We start from the raw sequence: 19008 nt of genomic DNA on the forward strand, positions 1-19008 counted from the left end.
TTTAAAGGCTGAATATTCAACATTTTACACATAAATGTAGCAGAAATCCAGTATATCCTCTAAAAAACCTCTATGAGTCATGACTGTCTACAATGAGTGTGACACCCGAGTCCAACTGTCTGTGATGATGTCAGAGCCGTATCTACAGCGTGTTTACAAGGATGGGACGGCTGACTCCTCCCCTCGTGTATAAAAGTTGTTTAATTGAGGGACTAGAGAAAAAGAAGAATAACATACTGTACTCACTGCTTATTTGAATGTCACTTAAGCTTTTTTAGATCACGGTCATTTACATGCAGTGTGAAGCTACGAGCTACTTAGCATGCTAACAACAATGCAGCGCGAGTTGTTTTGGTTTCATGCTCAAGGGCGACATCTGCTGGATCAAAAAGTTTCACATTCTTCCTCGTGCAAGAAAGCACCGGAGCTCGTCTCCGTCTTGGAGCCCGCCCCCTTCCTGCTGTCCGAAACAGAGGTGGAGAGAATCGACTTCTCTCCTCAGTCTTGTCTTCGTCTCTCGTCGCATGAAGTCGTTTTTTTGATTCCCAAGAGAGAGAGTTGATTGTGCGGGTCTGATCGCTCTTCTCTGAGCCGCCCCCTTTGGGTCTTCTTTCAGCACGAAGTCTGGCGGATTCGGAAGAATTCTTCGGTACCTTTGAAAGCTGAACCAGTCGTGGAGGAGTCCGCAGGGAACACAATCCAAAGTAAAGTTCTCAGCTCGTGTTTGAAACCAGAAGGGTCGTGTCCAACATCAAAAGCCGAGTCCAGATCTCTTATACAAACTCGTTGATCACATTTCGTTAAATCAATTCCAACCTCTCGTTTTAATTTGTTACTTTCACCTTATAACTTCACCATACCAATGTCATATACCTTATAGTTTCATTAATATACTCATCCATATATATTCATTGATATGTATCTCATTAATCTGCATTATTGTTCAATTACTTCATTAAAGTTACACGTAAACCTTCAGAGCTTGTCCGTGTGTTCTGTGATTTAAACTGTCCTGAAGAGCTCGCCGTTCTGACATATGATTGATTGATTAATTCATTATTACAACTACGGCTGAATTCCTCCTCATCACCTGAGGTGGTTCCCCATTTTTATATTCAGAGGTAAAAATTAGGATTTATTAACATCTTGATAAATTAATACGTTACATATGATGGGACAAGACGGAAGAGTTAAGAAGGGACGCAATGGGACAAGAAGAGACGAGATTAGACAGAAGAGTCGAGGAGGGACGAGACGGGACGTGAACAGGCAGAGATGAGACGGGACGAGAAGAGGTGAGACATAAGGCTAGAAGAGATGAGAAGATACAGGATGAGGTGAAAGGGGACATCACAGGACGGAACATGAAGGGGATCGGCGGGACATGACGGGATGAGACAGGAAGAGACGAGGTGAGATTAGACAGAAGAAGAGAAAAGGTAACGAGACGGGACGAGAGAATGTTCTCTTATGTTGATTATTAGATGTAGACGGTTAAACTTTTTTATTTTTTAAAATGTATTAATCAGTTGTTTCAAGTTCTCCTAAAATGTCTTAATTACCTGATCAGATGGGATTCTCTCTACCTCTTGCGTGCTCTAGCTCACACTCAAAGAGCGTCACCGATGACGGAGTTTATACTGTGAGTTTACTGACCGCTGAATGAGACGACGTAGTTTCTACACGATGAGAGAGATGAGCTGAGCTCCACTTCTGGAGCAATGGCGCTCGTGCAGGGGGGCGTGGCTTTAGAGAGAGCACAGAGGGGAGGGGCCGGGTGCAGACGGAGCACTGAGTGAATGCTACTTTCAAAATCATGCTAGTTTTCAAAAATCACCAACCCTGCCTTTAATGCATCTTTACTTTTTCACACGTCATAAAAAGACACCAACAAATGAGACTGGAAGCATTTCTTACAACTTTCAAACTTTTTATTTCCATGTATGAAGTTTCAGTGATGCAGCAGAGATGAAAACAGGAGTAAAAATCTAAGATCGAGTCCAACGAAAAACAAAACCGTCCCTTTGAAACCAACAGAAGACATTTCAGCACCGCCTGAAACTAAACCAGCAGGAAGCTCCCACAGAGAAAAAGAAGAGTAAATATTACAGAGCGAGTGACGGGTTACAGTGTTTCAGTGGAGTAATGATTCAGGTTTCAAATATTCATTGGCAACATCCACGTGCTTGAAATGTTCATGTTTTTATTTATCATCATTATTAACATGTAAACAACACGGTCTCACCCGATTTCATGAAATGAGCCAAAACTTTTGAAATGCAAAAAATTAAAGAGTAAATATGTTCAGATTACTAATCGTCACCATGAAACACATTTTCTAGAACATTATATCTGATAAGAACACGACCCTGACACCATTGCACGTCTTTAAAATATGAAAGTAGCACAGCTAAAGAAACAACTCTCGTTAAGGGATATTCAAAGAAGCTATTTCATGAGTTCTAACTATTAAACATGCATATTTTATAGTATAAAAAGTCAAATATTCGACCTCACACAACATGATCTTGTCAGTGCTCACCAGTTAATACTATCACATACTCTTCATGCACAGGATAGATTTGTTTGCGTCTGCAAGACATTTCATGAAACGTTGAGACCAGCCTGGTAGCGCGTCAGTAAAGAAACCGCTCGGACACGACGCACGGCCGTTTTGGTTTTCCCTCCTCTTCCTCCGCAGCTTTGAAAAAAACATTTAAGCTTGTTCTCTCTTTCCCAACATTTCGTTACGTATGTTGGGGTTGTATCAAGTCAACTTTGGTTATATTCTTTAATAATTATTAATCATATAAATAAAATATCATCAAACTATGTTTAATCTCGTTTTGGGGCACCACCCTGTAATCAGGGAAATATAACCAAAATATCACTCAAATCAGTTATTTAACTACTAATATTATTAATAATTAATAAATTGAAGGCGTTAAATCCGTACACAAAGCCTTCGCACCCAGCTTATATCACAATGCAAATACACCAGTAATCACAAACAACTGCTCTCTTAAATTATAACAGAATTTATTTAAACAAAGCAACATCAATCCAAAATCAATGAACTTAATCAAACAAATAACTATCATAAACTAATCTAAGCAACAAACATTATCAAGCACGGCTTGTGGAAGGAGTGTGTGTGTGTGTGTGTGAGAGAGAGAGAGAGGGGGGGGGAGAAAAGGGGGAGATTGCTTCGTCCCACGTGGTCGCCCTTCCGATGGCGCACCTAACAAAGACCTAATGTGGCCTTAATGTCTAAAAGAGACCGAGTTCGGCCCTACACGATCTGTGTGTCTGAGGCGTCTGGATGGCCGCGAGTGTATAGATCTCTGTGTGTGTGTGTGTGTGTTAGTCAAAGGGGAAGAAAAGAGGATAAAAGAGGAGCGTAGAGGAGGAGAGAAATGCGTGTCTGAAGAGGCCGGATCACAGTCCGAATCCTGCGCCACAACTCGGAGTAATTCCCTTCATTCACAGAAACAAACCAGTGGCCGAATTCAAGTTAATACGACTTACACTGGCCTTTCTGATCAGAAGAATAATACCCGGTTATAACGCTGTTATGCTAAACACATATAGGACGCAGCGGTCTGAAATGGGAACAACAAGAGTTTTAAACAGGTAAAACTCAGGACGCGACGGTCCAACAAAGATAAAAATTACAGTTTCTGCTTCAATCAATCAATTGTTAAAACACTCTCTAAAGCTAATTCTGCCCAGACCTAATTAAGCCTCACTTGTGAATCGCTTTGCCTGCGATCGGTGAAGGAAAAAGGAGTCCGGCGATAAAACAGATCTTCTGTCCGTCCTGGTGTAGAGGTGTCTGATGGCGGCGAGGGTCCCTTACGGCAAGAGCGGCTTCGTTGGTTCTCCGTCGAGGGGAAAGATGTCCGTTGATGTCCTTTCGTTGCAGGACGGAATAAGACCGTTATCTTTCTGATAAACTGTTATAGCCTAACGCTCTCCGAGAAACTGAGATGCGTTCACTGGACAATCCGAGCTCGGAATTTGGAACACTGCCGGCCGCGGATTACCTGCGCGCCAAAACTTAAAACAAAGGAAGATTGTTGCAGGAAACAGGAGGTGAGCTTGGGTCTCCGAGCACTTCAAGTCAGCGCATGGAAAGAGGTAGAACAAGGGGAGTCTCAGAGTTTTGTCACCTGGCCGACTTCCTGTGGGGTCTCCCTCAGGTTCCGGTCCCCCCTTTACGTCACACGTAGGTGTGAAGTACCGCAGGGGATTCTGGGATAAAGAGTCCTTTTAGGCCTCTTTGTGATCTCAGTAAATAACTCAAAGGCCCAAGTCCATGGTTTGACTGTCCTAAGCCTGCGTGGCCCAACACGTATCTTACAGGAGTTAAAAACACATGCAGCCTATCAAAAACTAAGAACGGAAACTAGTCTTTCCTGCCGAGAAACGAGTCGTGGCATGTTGTTCAACGATCGGGGGGCTTTGAGGGGACTTCAGACCAAAAGGGAGGACAAGTTTTTTAAGTCCGCTTCAAACAGCTGAGCTACTCGAGGCAGACCAGGTCCCGGTCTGATGACCTGTTAGCTAGGATCAGTACCAGGTCACGGTCTGATGACCTGTTAGCTAGGATCAGTACCAGGTCCCGGTCTGATGATCTGTTAACTAGGATCAGTACCAGGTCCCAGTCTGATGATCTGTTAGCTAGGATCAGTACCAGGTCCCAGTCTGATGACCTGTTAGCTAGGATCAGTACCAGGTCCCAGTCTGATGACCTGTTAGCTAGGATCAGTACCAGGTCCCAGTCTGATGACCTGTTAGCTAGGATCAGTACCAGGTCTCAGTATGATGACCTGTTAGCTAGGATCAGTACCAGGTCCTTGAATCATCTTTTTGGGGGTTTTAGACTCCTGGAGTCACTTTGGGTTCTTACCAATGTATATATATATATATTTTTTTTTTTACAGTTGGACTCAAATATAACGACGCAGTAGCGATGAAAGAGATGAAGAAGTTAATCTACCGTTAATAAAAAGGAAAGCAGGCGGCGTGTACTTAAACGGGCTTCTCTGCAGTGACTCGGCGTGTTTAAAACCCGCCTTCACTTTTGGTCTGAACGAACCGTTTCAGTTTCTAATGTGTCATCAAGCGCTTTGTGACCTCTAAATAATGTTTACATCAACGTCCAAGTGTTCAATACAAATCGGACTCGGAGCTTAATGACACAGAAGTGCTGACGACGGGGAAAATGATCTTTCACTTCCTGCGTGTTTGTACGTCTGTCTTTAAAAAAAACATGCTGTGCACCGTTTAGTCCTGACCAAAGAATAGAAGCTGATCTTCAAGTGTAAATAATGCAACACTCCAGTAAGATAAATGCATTCAATAATACGGTTACATCTCTAAAAGAAAGACATAGATTTCACCTGTAAGTCAACTGCATGTCAGTAAATGTTGGGTGAGGACGGAGGGAGAGGGGGGGGATTTTTCACAGAGAAAATACTTCTGTTGAAAACAAACAGAGTGTTAAGCTGGACGACGTCTTCAAGCAGAACTTCAGTAAACGCAGCGAGAGCAGGAGGTGTTGTCACACGTCCACCACCATCTTTTTGTGACTGTCTAATCCACCCACCACCTGCAGGAAGAGACATCACACATCAGGTTCTCTTCACCGCTTAAAAACACAGCAGCCTCCAGACACTCTCTGCACCGTTTCCCGGAGCCGAGTGCACCGACTGGGAGCACGCCGTTGTGTAACCTTACAAGCTGAAACTAACGACCAGTTAGAAAATCAGACTAGTATTCTTTGTCACTTTTTTAGACTCAGCTGGTACATTCGGCTCCTGATCATCTGAGCTTTGACTGGAACTAAACATTGCAGACTTTGACCACAGGGGGCGCCAAAATCGACACAAAGCAAAGAGCCTAACAGCTGCTTTAAATGAAACATTTTACTGGGATAGAAGTCTTTACGCTGTACTCACCGCACAGAACTCCTCCAAGGATATCCTGCCGTCGCCGTCGATGGTTTTGTCAACGATCTGTTGGAGCTGGGTGTCCTTCAGGTTGTTGCCCACCATCATCTTGAGGACCTGGAAGAGGTCCCCGTTGGAGATGTAGCCGTCTTTGTCCATGTCGTAGATGCTGAAGGCAACTGGCGGTCGCGTGACCGAGACGACACAGAGACAAAACTTCAGCCTTTACTCGCTACGTTTACGATCAAAGACGTGTGAAAGAAGCAGATGTCTGTGTGAAACTTACAGCGCAACTTCTGCTCCTTATCACCTTTGATGCTGAACTGGGAGACGCCTTCAATAAACTCTGCAAAAAGGACAATAGCAACAGAAATTATGGGTTCGAAAAGCAGGTCAGAAAATACAAAGACAAATCATTCATGTGTTCAGATGGCGTTTTGTCGGGCAGAAGAGCATTGGCTGCGTGTCGGGAGCGTTTGGATCGAGCTCTAGTGGGCTGAGAACGAGCGTCTATAGCAGACCTGTTCCCACCAGGCGGTCTGGTTCGGTTCAGTTTTGTTCGTATTTATTGGTGTGTCAAAAGTTGGGAATGGTACCAAAATAACCGATCTGTACCGTCCTACTTTCTTGCTACCCTTCTGTCAGGAGGCCAAGCATACCGATCCGACCCTAAAGGGTGGAGCTAGACACCCTACAGTCCGTTGATTGGTCGAAAGAATCGCCACTTCCTGTGTGACAGCGGTAATAAAGGACAAACCGTAGACTGTAAATTTGAATGTTTGAAGCCTGAGTGATGTCCCCATTCGGTTCCTGCAGGGGGCTTTAGAGTCCTATCGATGGCGGTCTCTGAGCTGGAAACGCACCATGTTTAAGTACCCGACTGACGACCTCGAAGGTGATGACCTCTGCTGCTCGTCCTCCGTTGTTTACTGTGTCCTGTTCTACCTTTTGCGGTCGTGGTTTTTTAGCCGTTGTTTGGTTTCTTACGCCGAGTTCTTCTGCACTTTGTAAACCGTTCAAAGTGCTTTACAAATTAAGTTTTAATTTTCTAAATAGTATGAATATAAAAAATAATCAACTGCTCCCCCTCCCCCCCATGGTTTTTTAATCGACAGGAGATGTTTAGAATGAAATCATACAGCGTTTCACTTCCTGGTTTTACTGCATTTTGGCCAAATCAGTACGTACTAGTATTATAGTACGCGGTTTCGAAAACAGCCACAGAAGTGGGCAGGACCTCCAATGAGGAAACAGAAGTTGGCATGGCCTCTCACAGAGACACAGGAGTGGGAGGGGCCTCCCAAGGAGACACGAGAGTGGGCAGGACCTCCAACCAGGAAACAGGAGTGGGCAGGGCCTCCCGCAGACGGCGCTCTGCTGGAACAGGAACAGGAACACAGAGAAGCTGAGGCCTGGGTTGAGTCCTGACTGCGTCTCCTCCTACCTCGAGTGCCAGAGAAAAAGCCGAGTCCCCTCCCAGGGAGAAGGCTTATTGAAACAATTTTAAAAATCTGCTGGGTCCATTGCTGGTCAGTTCATTCTGTCAAGGTTATCGGAAAACAAGGAGAGGTGGACCCAAGTGCAGAATAAACTAAAAGTATTTAATAATCAAAAAAGGCAAAATAAAAACTTATGATCAAAATCCCAAAACAAAAACACAAGGAGACACTAGTAGACTGACAACTAACATTCAACAAACGACAAATGACAATGAACTGACACAGAAGGGAAGAAACACAGAGACTAAATAGACATGGGGTAATCAGACACAGGTGAGACTAACGACACAGGTGAAGACAATCAGGGCAATCAAGGCAGGGAGAAACACAAGACCAGAAACACTGAGGACAATACAAAACAAATCATGAAACGCTAAAGACACACAGAAGTCAAGATTCTAACAAAACACACTAGAACACAGAGATACACGAGGATAATAAATGACAAAATAAAACAGAAAACACTGAAGACAAAACTAGGGAACCATCAACACTAGGAAACATTAACACACAAGGGAAACAAGCAACACTGGGATAAAACAGGGAAACTCAAATACAAAACCAAATCATGACAACTGTACTTCTATGTATTCTCCTATCCATCAAAATCCTGATTTGAATGAACATTTAACATCAATTAATATAAGTAAATGGACAACTTTCGGCATAAAACAATTTAGAGATTTGTTTCATAAAAACTTACAACCAAAATCATTCATTGACTTAAAAACTGAATATGGCGTCCCGAACACAGATTTTTTATCACTAATCAAAGAAAAAAAGTTACGCTTTGGATTATCAGAAATGGAGGATACATTAATTTCCTCAATAACAATTAAAGGTAAAATTAGCGAAGTATATGGTATCCTATCTACAAAGGGTCATTCATGTTTTCTAACTTTATTAAATATCTGGGAAAAGGACCTAGGGTTGTTTTTAAGTGAAAATATTTGGTCAAACATTTGTGAAAGAATACATTTCCCATATACAAGTAACAGAATCAAGGAAGCTAATTTAAAGTTAATTCATAAATTCTATCTCACCCCAATAAAGATGCTTAAAATCTCAGAAGATAACTCACCAAAGTGTCCGCGATGTAAAAATGAAGATGGAACATTTTTGCACATGTTTTGGATGTGATGTGCTGAAGGACTTTTGGAATTCTATTAATTCCTTTACTAAATCTGTTTTGGAAATGGAATTTGATTTAAACCCTTGTCTCTATTTATTAAATGACTCCCCAGATTTTCAGTTAGATAGGACAAAATGCAGAATATTAATAATTATAACATATTTTGCCAAGAAATGTTTATTACTTTTTTGGAAAAATGAATCTCCGCCAACCTTTAAGTTGTTTTTGGATCAAGTGTCACAATGTTTACCGTTAGAGAAACTAACTTGTAACTAACTAAATGTAACCGTGGCCATATTTTTCAGGACTTTTGGCTTCCATTGATCTGTTGCTTGGAGGAATTTTCTAAAGTTTGTCAACAATGATAATGCAATGATGCTATGATGTTATGATATCTAATTATTATTATTTTAATTTAATTCCCCCTTTTTTTTGTCTCGTCTTATTATTTTTACTATTATTATGAAGAGTATTATTAGTATTACTGTTTTTCTGTGTATGCATGGAGGCCTATGTATGCAGACATGCATGTATGTATGTGTTCATGTTGGTGGAGGGAAGGGATATACTGACATTCTGTGTACAGTTTGTTGATCGTTGTATACCCATCCCAAATAAAAACAAACAAACAAAAAACATGACATATAGACTTGTGTTCGATTACAAATGAGGGTCTGTTGGGGCCCTCGGCAGGGGGCCCTCCAACTAACATTCATCCCCTTTATTTATAAATAACGGTTACCATTCTCTGCATCTGGAGGGGGAACTTCATGCTTCTCTTTTGCTCGAGTCAGAAACTTAAAAAATGATCCAATGTCTTGCTTTCTTTTTTACTCCAGAAATACATTTTTCTCTTAATTTTTCTGACATTTTGGCAAAGTCCGGGTTTCAAAGGAGAGTTCTTGCTGTCACATGGGGACCCTTTGAGGAGGTTTCCTACTGTCTTTCCGAATTTGCACATTTTAAGACATTGCTGCAGTTTAGAATTCGGCAGCTGTCGGGGGCAGCTTACTGGCCTTCCTACGAATGATGGTTGAACTCTTGAAATGATGATTTATATAGTTTATTTTATCTTAAAACTTCACGTTTTAAAGTTACTTTTGGCTGTTTACCTTTTCTCAATAATCATAACGCGTTCGTTTTTCTTAGTCAAGTTACCGCCACATCATTTGTTAAATCAGTTCCTTCAAAATAAAAGCACGCCTTTATCAAACCGGAAGCAAAGTAAGCTTGACATTGTCTAAAATACAAAATAAAAGCATGACAAATAACATTTTCTTAACATTTCAAAGTCTTAAAGATCTTTAGCCAACCTTAAAGGCAGGGTTGGTAACATTCAAACACTAGCATGATAGTGGAAAGTAGCATTCCCTCAGTGCTCCGTCTGCAGGTGTATTTTTATTTGCTTTCTAGCTTCAGATATAATCACTTTAAATATGTTAAATAAAGATACTGTTAATCATACCATAGAAGATTAAACTGTTCTTTGAATTAAAATGTGACTATTTGTTTCTATGTTGCAGGTTTACGCCGTTTTGATGCTCAGAAACCGAGTCCGTTCAGATCCTTTGGCCGTGTTTGTAGACAGATGGCCTGGCTTTAACGTCCTAATCTGCAGACCTCAATGTGAAGAGGTAACTAAATATTTTTATTAAATACATGCATTTATAAATAGCACTCTATATGCGAACAGACGGTGCTTTTTGTGTTCCTGGACATACGGTATGCGTCCGTTTTGCGATCTCTTCAACGAAATTGTGATCTTTTTGCAAAGGATGAAACGAGTCTTGAAGAAACCATGAGGAATTCCTCCGTCATTGACTGGAGCAGGTACCTCGGTCTTGGTAAAAACACCTTCTGTCTTCCTTCATATAAATACACACTTTTGACACCTCACCCCCTCCCATAGCAACCGTTGCTAGGCTACTTCCAGTTAGACAAACTTTTGTCCTTTCAGTGCGTCCCGGTGAAATTGTGACCGTAATGAAGTTACTGAACATGGTTAAAAGGTGCTCATGGTGTCTGCAAGAGTTATTCAAAAATATCTACACCGTAACCCGAGGGTTAATGTAATGGTGGATCTTCAAAGTCCTCTTTTTGTATGATGACATGATCTGAAAGACTCATCGTCAGGTTTCATTATGGACGGTTAAAAGGCCGTCCTAGAGTTCACAACAAAGAAAGCAAAGAAGATAAAAGAGGACGAGGAGACTGAATCACAGTGATCTTTAATTTAGCTTCAATACATGAAAAAAAAAAAGTAAAACCCGTTTTTAAAAGCTTTTCCAATAATTATAACAAATCATGATTCTGTCCAAGGATTCGATCATCGTCACACCAAAATGTTCAAAGCAGTCGCATCAGAAAAAGGCGTGTCCAGCCACCAGGTGTCGCTGTGTCTCATGATGACTCTGGAGGATGTTTCCAACCTTCCTGATGTTGACAGGTAGAGTCTACTCATGGAGTGACTCCTTTAAAAAAAAAAATCATTATTCAGATTTAATCATTTAATAAGAACATCTGCACAGTTTGTTAGTATTTTAACTAAGCGACCACAAATTTAAGGCGGCTCCGGTTTTTAAACTCCTGTAGTCTGAGCCCGGCTTTAATCTGCTCTGTTCTTCTTCTTCAGCTCGGGGATGTCACTCAGCTCTCTGGACGAGTTGCACGTCAGCTTGGTGAATCAGACGTGGAAGTTTTCAAATAGCGACGAGGCTCTCGTTATGATTAGAAACATGATCCTAAACTTCCCCTCCTGCTGCGTGCTGGATGACGAAGGTCAGCCCGTGTCCTGGATCCTGGTGTATGATTACTGTGCCATGGGCATGCTGTACACGCTGCCTGAGCACAGAGGGAAAGGTTATGCCAAAGTCCTGATCTGCAGCATGGCGAGGAGGCTCCACGCTGAGGGGTACCCGGTGTACACCTTCATCGAGGAGGAGAACACGCTCTCCCACAGGCTCTTTACAAAGCTGGGCTTCACTGAGGCGCCCTCATACAGAGGGGCGTGGTTTGAGTTCAATGAGTTTTAAATCCCTTTTAAAGAGGAGTGTGACATTACAGAGATGTGTTCTAGTCAAATGTTCAGTGCATTTTAAAGAGTTTAGTTTCAGTTCAGCTTCATGGCAGATCAAACTTCCTGTCGCTTCTCTGGCAAAGTGCTCGATGCATCACCCGACCTGAAATAAAAAGAAAAAATGTTAACAATTGTATGAATGTGTAGAAAACAAACTTGAGTCTTTTAGATTACAGGAAAAGGACTCCAGACGAAAAAACGGTAACCTTTGTGTCGCGTTCTGTCTGCTCTTTGACACGACAACAAAGTTTTGGGAGACTGAGAACGCAAAGACTTAAAAACGGGATCAAGAGTGCAAATTAAAGCGTCACCACCTCCGTCACCTTTTAAAGCCCTGGGTATACCTGCTTTTGTCTCCTACAGTACAATCATTTTGAAATAAAAAGTAGGATTTATTGAAAATGAAGTCTAAAGGTTATTAAAAATGATCCTGAGAGTAAACAGTGCTGTCAGGTTCTGGCTGCGTTACCTCTGCTCCGTGAACTTCTCAAGACGAAGCAGCCAAGAGTTCCACTTCTCCAACATGAGCTCGGCGTTCAGCTGATGAGCGTGGCCCGGGGATCCGTCTTTGTAGGCGACAACGATGAGTCCGTTTTCAACCTGCAAAAGAGGAGAGACCAGCGGGGAAGGTGTGAGGTCGTTTTTATGCAACAGATATAGAATTATGAAACAAAAACAACACATATTTCAAGTTTAAATAAATATTCTCACCTGTAATTAAATTATTCCTTCACTCACCTTTTTATTCATTTGATGCTGAACTTTAATTGCTATTTTATGAACAAGTAATGTATTTTTTAAATGAAAGACCCAGATAAAAACATCGTTCAGAAGAGAAATAAATAAATAAATATAATAAATAATAAATAAACAATAAATAGAAAAATAAATAATGAATTAATAAATAAATAATAAATAGAAAAATAAATAAATAAATAATTTTCCTTTATAAATCCAGCGAGGGGAAATACAATTCAATTCAATCAAGAAAGCAATAATAGTTCATCTCGTCAGGTCACCTGGTATTTGTAGTTGCCGTCGTTGTTCAGAGCTCCTGCGTAGGCCGCCACCTGTACAGGGTTGTCATATGTGTTGCTAAGGAACGGTTTAGGCTTCTCTGAAGTCTTCCAGTCGATGACGCAGAGCACACCCCTGCAGACAGTGAAAACCCAAGGAGAGAAATGTCATGTCTGGTTTTGAAAAAAAAAAAAGGCTGATTTATGTCTATAAAAATCTGTATATTTACCTGAATCGTGCAACACAGTCAGCGACTCCCAGGTAGTTCAGCGTGTCGTGCTTCACGGTGCTCTCGATGGCTCTCACCGCGCTGACGTCCTCCAGTATGTGAGAGATGCTCTCCATGTATCCCTGAACCTCCGGGGGATACTTGTGAGTCTCTGAAGGATCTTTGTTCCTCCACGTTTCTCCTGATTCTAGAAGTTCCTCCAACACTGAGTGGAAATGTTTCCCTTGTCTGAATAAATCTGAGAGAGCACAAAAGTCACTTTTTAGTTTGTCGGGCTTCTACGAGTGCTTCTTTACTTTTCCTTTGTTGAGCGGGTTTTATTTGTCCTGGGTCACTTTCATGGAGGACTACAGATGGAAACAGTCTGTCTACAAAACCCCCCAATGATGAGAAAAGTCCATCCTCTCCGTCTTTTGCCTGCTCCACTTTTCAGAAAATGTGTGTTCAAACGGGCCGTTTGGAGATTTTCCCTTCATGACATCACAAAGGGCAGTAGCCCCTCCCCCAGGTGGGTGACACTCCCACAGCTAGGTGTTTGTTCTGCCCTCTGAGTCTGCCTTCTCACCGTAAACAATAGGACATGGAGCGAGAAAGCACCGAGTACACCCAAGCCCTTCCAGAGAGGGGGCGTGGTCAGACACAGCTCATTTACATATTTAAAGGTACAGACACAGAAACAGCCTGTTCTGAGCAGGACTGAAATAGAGGGGTTTATAAACATGATCAAATACAGGATCAGAGTGGATTTAGATCAAGAAACTTCACACACATGTTTTGAGGAGCTCTGAGACTTATTTACACTGAAGAAGAAGAAGAAGAAGATATGTCACCTTTCAATAAGAGGTAATTTTAAAGTTAGAAATCAAAGAGAATATCAATAAAAACAGCAAAAACCGGAGTTAAATATATAATAAGAGAGTTTCAAAATAAAAGACTTAAGACATGTTTTTATTTATTTGAGTAGATAAACTTACTCTGGTTGTACTCTCTGAAGCCTTCCTCTCCCAGCTCCAGGATCATCCTCCTCTTCCACCTCTCCAGGTAGAAGATCTGCTCCGGGGACATGGTCTCCTTTAGGATGCGGGTCACACTCGGTACCGAGGACCTGCCTTGCCCCCTGTTTAACAGGATCCGGGTTGGAGGTCCTGACTCCGGCTCTTCTGTTTCCAGGACGTCCCCGCAGTTTAGGAAGGGGTGGAGGGTTCTGGGCGCCCTCCTCTCTGGTCTCGATGACGGAGCCTGAGCTTTGACAACAGGTCCGAACACATGCTCGTCCTCCGCTTGGAGGGTCTCTGGGGTCTGGGAGCTGACCCGGGTCGACATGATGGACTTTACAAGAGAAGAGTATCGCTCACTGTCCACTGAGCTGTACGGGCTGCGTCTCTTTGGGGCTCTCAGGCAGGGACACATGGATAAATAGTTGACAGAGAGGGAGGGGTGCTGAGGGACTCTGCAGCCCACAAAGGACAACAAACGTGTCAGAATCAACATGTTTGTGTCTTTAACGCGACCTGAAGAGAAATTAACCTCTTATCTCTCAGATCCTTTTACAAACATTTGATTTCAATTTAAAAAGTAAATTAAAGATATTTTCCGTCTTCATGGTGAGGGTATTTGCCCGGACATGTTCCAGAGAAACTCGGTCACAACAGTTTCTAAACGACGCGCCTCCCGGTTGTCCAAACTTCCGGATCCAGATTCTTCTTCTTTTGTCTTCTTTTGTCATCCATCACGTTGGTGCATTACCGCCACCTTCCGCTGCGGAGTGTTGGCTCTGACTCTGGATTATAAGATAAAGATAAAGATAAGATAAGATAAGATATACTTTATTCATCCCAGCAGGGAAATTTAGATATTCCAGCAGCCAGCATACATACAAACACACAACACATATATACATACAAACACACAACACATACATACAAACACACAACACATATATACATACAAACACACAACACATACATACAAACACACAACACATATATACATACAAACACACAACACATACATACAAACACATATATACATACAAACACACAACACATACATACAAACACATATATACATACAAACACACAACACATACATACAAACACACAACACATATATACATACAAACACACAACACATACATACAAACACACAACACATATATACATACAAACACACAATACATATATACATACATACACACAACACATACATACATACAAACACACAACACATATATACATACAAACACACAATACATATATACATACATACACACAACACATACATACATACACACAACACATACATACATACACAACACATATATACATACAAACACACAACACATACATACATACATACATACATACACACAACACATACATACATACATACATACATACACACAACACATACATACATACATACAAACACACAACACATACATACAAACACACAACACATATATACATACATACAAACACACAACACATATATACATACAAACACACAATACATATATACATACAAACACACAACACATACATACAAACACACAACACATACATACAAACACACAACACATACATACAAACACACAATACATATATACATACATACAAACACACAACACATATATACATACAAACACACAATACATATATACATACAAACACACAACACATACATACAAACACACAACACATATATACATACAAACACACAACACATACATACAAACACACAACACATATATACATACAAACACACAACACATATATACATACAAACACACAACACATATATACATACATACAAACACACAACACATACATACAAACACACAATACATATATACATACAAACACACAACACAACACATATATACATACAAACACACAACACAACACATATATACATACAAACACACAATACATACATACATACAAACACACAACACATATATACATACATACAAACACACAACACATATATACATACATACAAACACACAACACATATATACATACATACAAACACACAACACAACACATATATACATACATACAAACACACAACACATATATACATACATACAAACACACAACACATACATACAAACACACAACACATATATACATACATACAAACACACAACACAACACATATATACATACAAACACACAACACATACATACAAACACACAACACATATATACATACAAACACACAACACATATATACATACATACAAACACACAACACATACATACATACATACATACATACATACACACAACACATACATACATACATACAAACACACAACACATACATATATACATATCACACCCATACAAAAAAAACATGAGCCCACAATACAGTTTGATATATGATATATGCAACTCAGGCTAAAGTTTAAAAGTTGAAATGTCTTCTGTCCTTACTTAAAGGAGAGTCGTTATAAAGTGCAATAGCAGTAGGTAAAAAAGTATTTTTCAATCTGTCCTTTTTGCAGCTTAGCGGCCGTAGCCTCCCACTAAAAACACTCTTTTGTTCACACACGAGATTGTGTAAGGGATGCATGTTATTGTCCATAATGTTTAACAGTTTCTGTATCATCCTTCTCCCCATCACCACCTCCAGGGGCTCCACAGCAGTCCACAGCACAGAGCCAGCCCTCCTAATCAGCTTGTTAAGCTTTTCAGAGTCACAAGCCCTGATGCTGCTGCCCCAAACAGACGGCTGCAAAGAAAATGGCACTTGCCACAACAGTCTGATAAAACATGGATAACATTTTGCTGCACACGTTAAAAGACCTAAGCTTCCTCAAGAAGTAGAGTCTGCTCTGACCCTTCTTGTAGACAGCCTCTGTGTGGTGCTTCCAGTCCAGTTTATTGTTCATGTGCACCCCCAAGTATTTATAGCACTCCACCACCTGCACCTCATCCCCAAGGATAGAGATGGTGCTTAGCTCAGGCCTGTCCCTCCTAAAGTCCACCACCATGTCCTTGGTTAAAAAATCAAAATTACACGATGCCTATATCAACTTCATTCACCTTCCACTACACTTCCTTTACTATTTATAATTTCCTACACTACCCATAACACCCTAATCCTATTTATCCACCCTGTGTAGATAAGATAAGATAAGATACAATAAGATAAGATAATCCTTTATTTATCCCACAATGGGGAAATTTACATTGTTACAGCAGCAAGATTGCAAACAAAAAGTGAACACAGTACAATTTAAATAAAAAAAGAAAAATTAAGAATGTACAAAAAAAAATTGATACTAAAAAATAGATTTAAAAAATAAAATAAAATAAATAAAAAATAGATCAGCTTAAGTGTCCCTTAAGTACTCTAATAGTACCTTCTCCTGTGCTCTCTCACCCATGTTCAATAAACCCTTCTATGTTACTCCCTTCCCATCCCCTCAGTTTGTTCCTCACGCCTCTCTATCTTGGGGGCAGCATGTAGTTAAGTCTGTAGGGACTTAGTTTGGGAATTGGAGGGTCGCGGTCCCGTTGCTGACCAAGTCTAGAAATTGGCCTGGTGTGTAAAATGTCCCACAATGTTCCCCTTGCTGGATTAATAAAGTATATCTTCTTCTTCTGCTTCTTCTTCTTTGTGCCTCCCATACGCCTCAGACTGACGTGCTCCACTGACTCCTCTTCATGACATCCCTCACACAAACTCATCCCTACTGCAGCCTTTCCATAGTTCAGATTTTTGGAGCCATCAGTGTAAATCTGCATGAAACCTCCCCATTTTTATTTATTTTTTTTTTTTTTTAATGTTTACCAGTGAAAATAACCAGATCCCCTGCATCCTTATTCTAAAAAATCTACATCCAGTTCTGGTAGGAGCCATGGTGGAACATGTGACCAACATACCAAAGGGCCCATTGACATTTCTGTTGTTCTCACATCCCCTGCTCTGCCCCCCATGGACTGTACTAGACTCCCATTCCTCACTTTTCCACTCCTTTCCTGTCGTTCCCAGTGGTCCACCGACAGACATGCAGCAGGAATTCCGGATGCAGATTTTATTATTGAATAAACTTTCTGAAAATTGTCACATTTTCGGTACAAAATTAATAGAAATCTAAAAAATGTGAACTTATTTTTATACCATTATACAGAGTAATAAACAAAATCTGTTTAAATTTAAAATAATTTAAGCTGTTTGTACATTACAACACAGTCAGTGTTTGGTGTGTTCATACAGAAAAAATAGGGAGATTTTTGGTGAAATATTTTGATCCATTGTATTGTCACAAATGGCTGTGGCTCAGTTGGCAGAGTTGGTTGTCTCTTAACTGGAAGGTCTGGGGTTCAATTTCCAGCTCCTGCAGCTACTTCTTGTACTTGTTGCTTGATATTGTACTTGCATTCCTATTTTATATTAATATTTTGATTGTATAAAACTATATTTCTACTGCTCTATTGTGTTTTAGAGCAACTGTAACAACCAAATTTCTCTCTGGGATTAATAAAGTATTTCTGATTCTGATTCTGATACACGTCCGATGTGTCCTTGGTATGACACTTACCTTCAAGTTGCTCCCACTGTTTTGTCAGTGGTGTATGAATGTGAGTAGTTACCGCTGAAGGTAACTTTACATAGCAGCCTCTACCATCACTGTGTGAATATGTAGTTGTGACTTTGGGTCTAAAAGCACTTTGAGAAGTTCGAAGACTAGAAAAGAGCTACACAAGCTCAAGTCCATTTACCCTTTAAATTTAGGATTTTTTTGAAAACTACCACAAATTTCGTAGCATTCAAAAATGCATTTAAAATATTTTTTCAGACCTTGAAAATTGGTTTAAAAAAATTCTTAACACTATGAATTTGCCTACTTGAGTTTGTCATTGATAAAAGCCCTCCCAGTTGAGTTTTTAAATTAAACAACACTATATAGTTTTGTATTATTGTTTCCTTGTCAGTTTGGTTGTTATATTATTATGCTGTCATCTTAATAAGCTGCTTGGAGTAATTTATAAAAAAAAGTTCAACAATTTAAATGCCTGTTTGTTAATTGAAAATGCTGAATAAAGATCGAGTTCCGTGTTTCTGCAAATATAACAACTACATTA

The 19008-nt window shown here is 40.4% G+C and overlaps 3 protein-coding genes across 3 annotated transcripts; 1 reads left to right on the forward strand and 2 right to left on the reverse strand.

The window, feature by feature from the left end:
* Positions 1 to 5316: 5316 nt before the first annotated feature.
* On the reverse strand, positions 5317 to 9714 carry LOC132976062 (calcineurin subunit B type 1-like). Its single transcript, XM_061040999.1, has 5 exons — positions 9698 to 9714; positions 7192 to 7331; positions 6241 to 6300; positions 5964 to 6133; positions 5317 to 5614 (listed from the first exon to the last, which is right to left on the reverse strand). Exons 1-5 carry the CDS (start codon positions 9712 to 9714, stop codon positions 5567 to 5569), a joined length of 435 nt encoding a protein of 144 aa, XP_060896982.1. The 3' UTR covers positions 5317 to 5566.
* A 1082-nt stretch (positions 9715 to 10796) lies between these two features.
* Positions 10797 to 14595, reverse strand: mgme1 (mitochondrial genome maintenance exonuclease 1). The gene is made up of 5 exons (XM_061039441.1): positions 13882 to 14595; positions 12908 to 13145; positions 12681 to 12813; positions 12131 to 12261; positions 10797 to 11764 (listed from the first exon to the last, which is right to left on the reverse strand). Exons 1-5 carry the CDS (start codon positions 14396 to 14398, stop codon positions 11716 to 11718), a joined length of 1068 nt encoding a protein of 355 aa, XP_060895424.1. The 5' UTR covers positions 14399 to 14595; the 3' UTR covers positions 10797 to 11715.
* LOC132975125 (glycine N-acyltransferase-like protein 3) lies at positions 11195 to 11617 on the forward strand. The gene has a single exon (XM_061039442.1). It carries the CDS (start codon positions 11225 to 11227, stop codon positions 11615 to 11617), a length of 393 nt encoding a protein of 130 aa, XP_060895425.1. The 5' UTR covers positions 11195 to 11224.
* Positions 14596 to 19008: the final 4413 nt, after the last annotated feature.

This window comes from Labrus mixtus, chromosome 6, assembly GCF_963584025.1.
Source record: "Labrus mixtus chromosome 6, fLabMix1.1, whole genome shotgun sequence".
In the NCBI taxonomy this organism is placed as follows: Eukaryota; Metazoa; Chordata; class Actinopteri; order Labriformes; family Labridae; genus Labrus; species Labrus mixtus.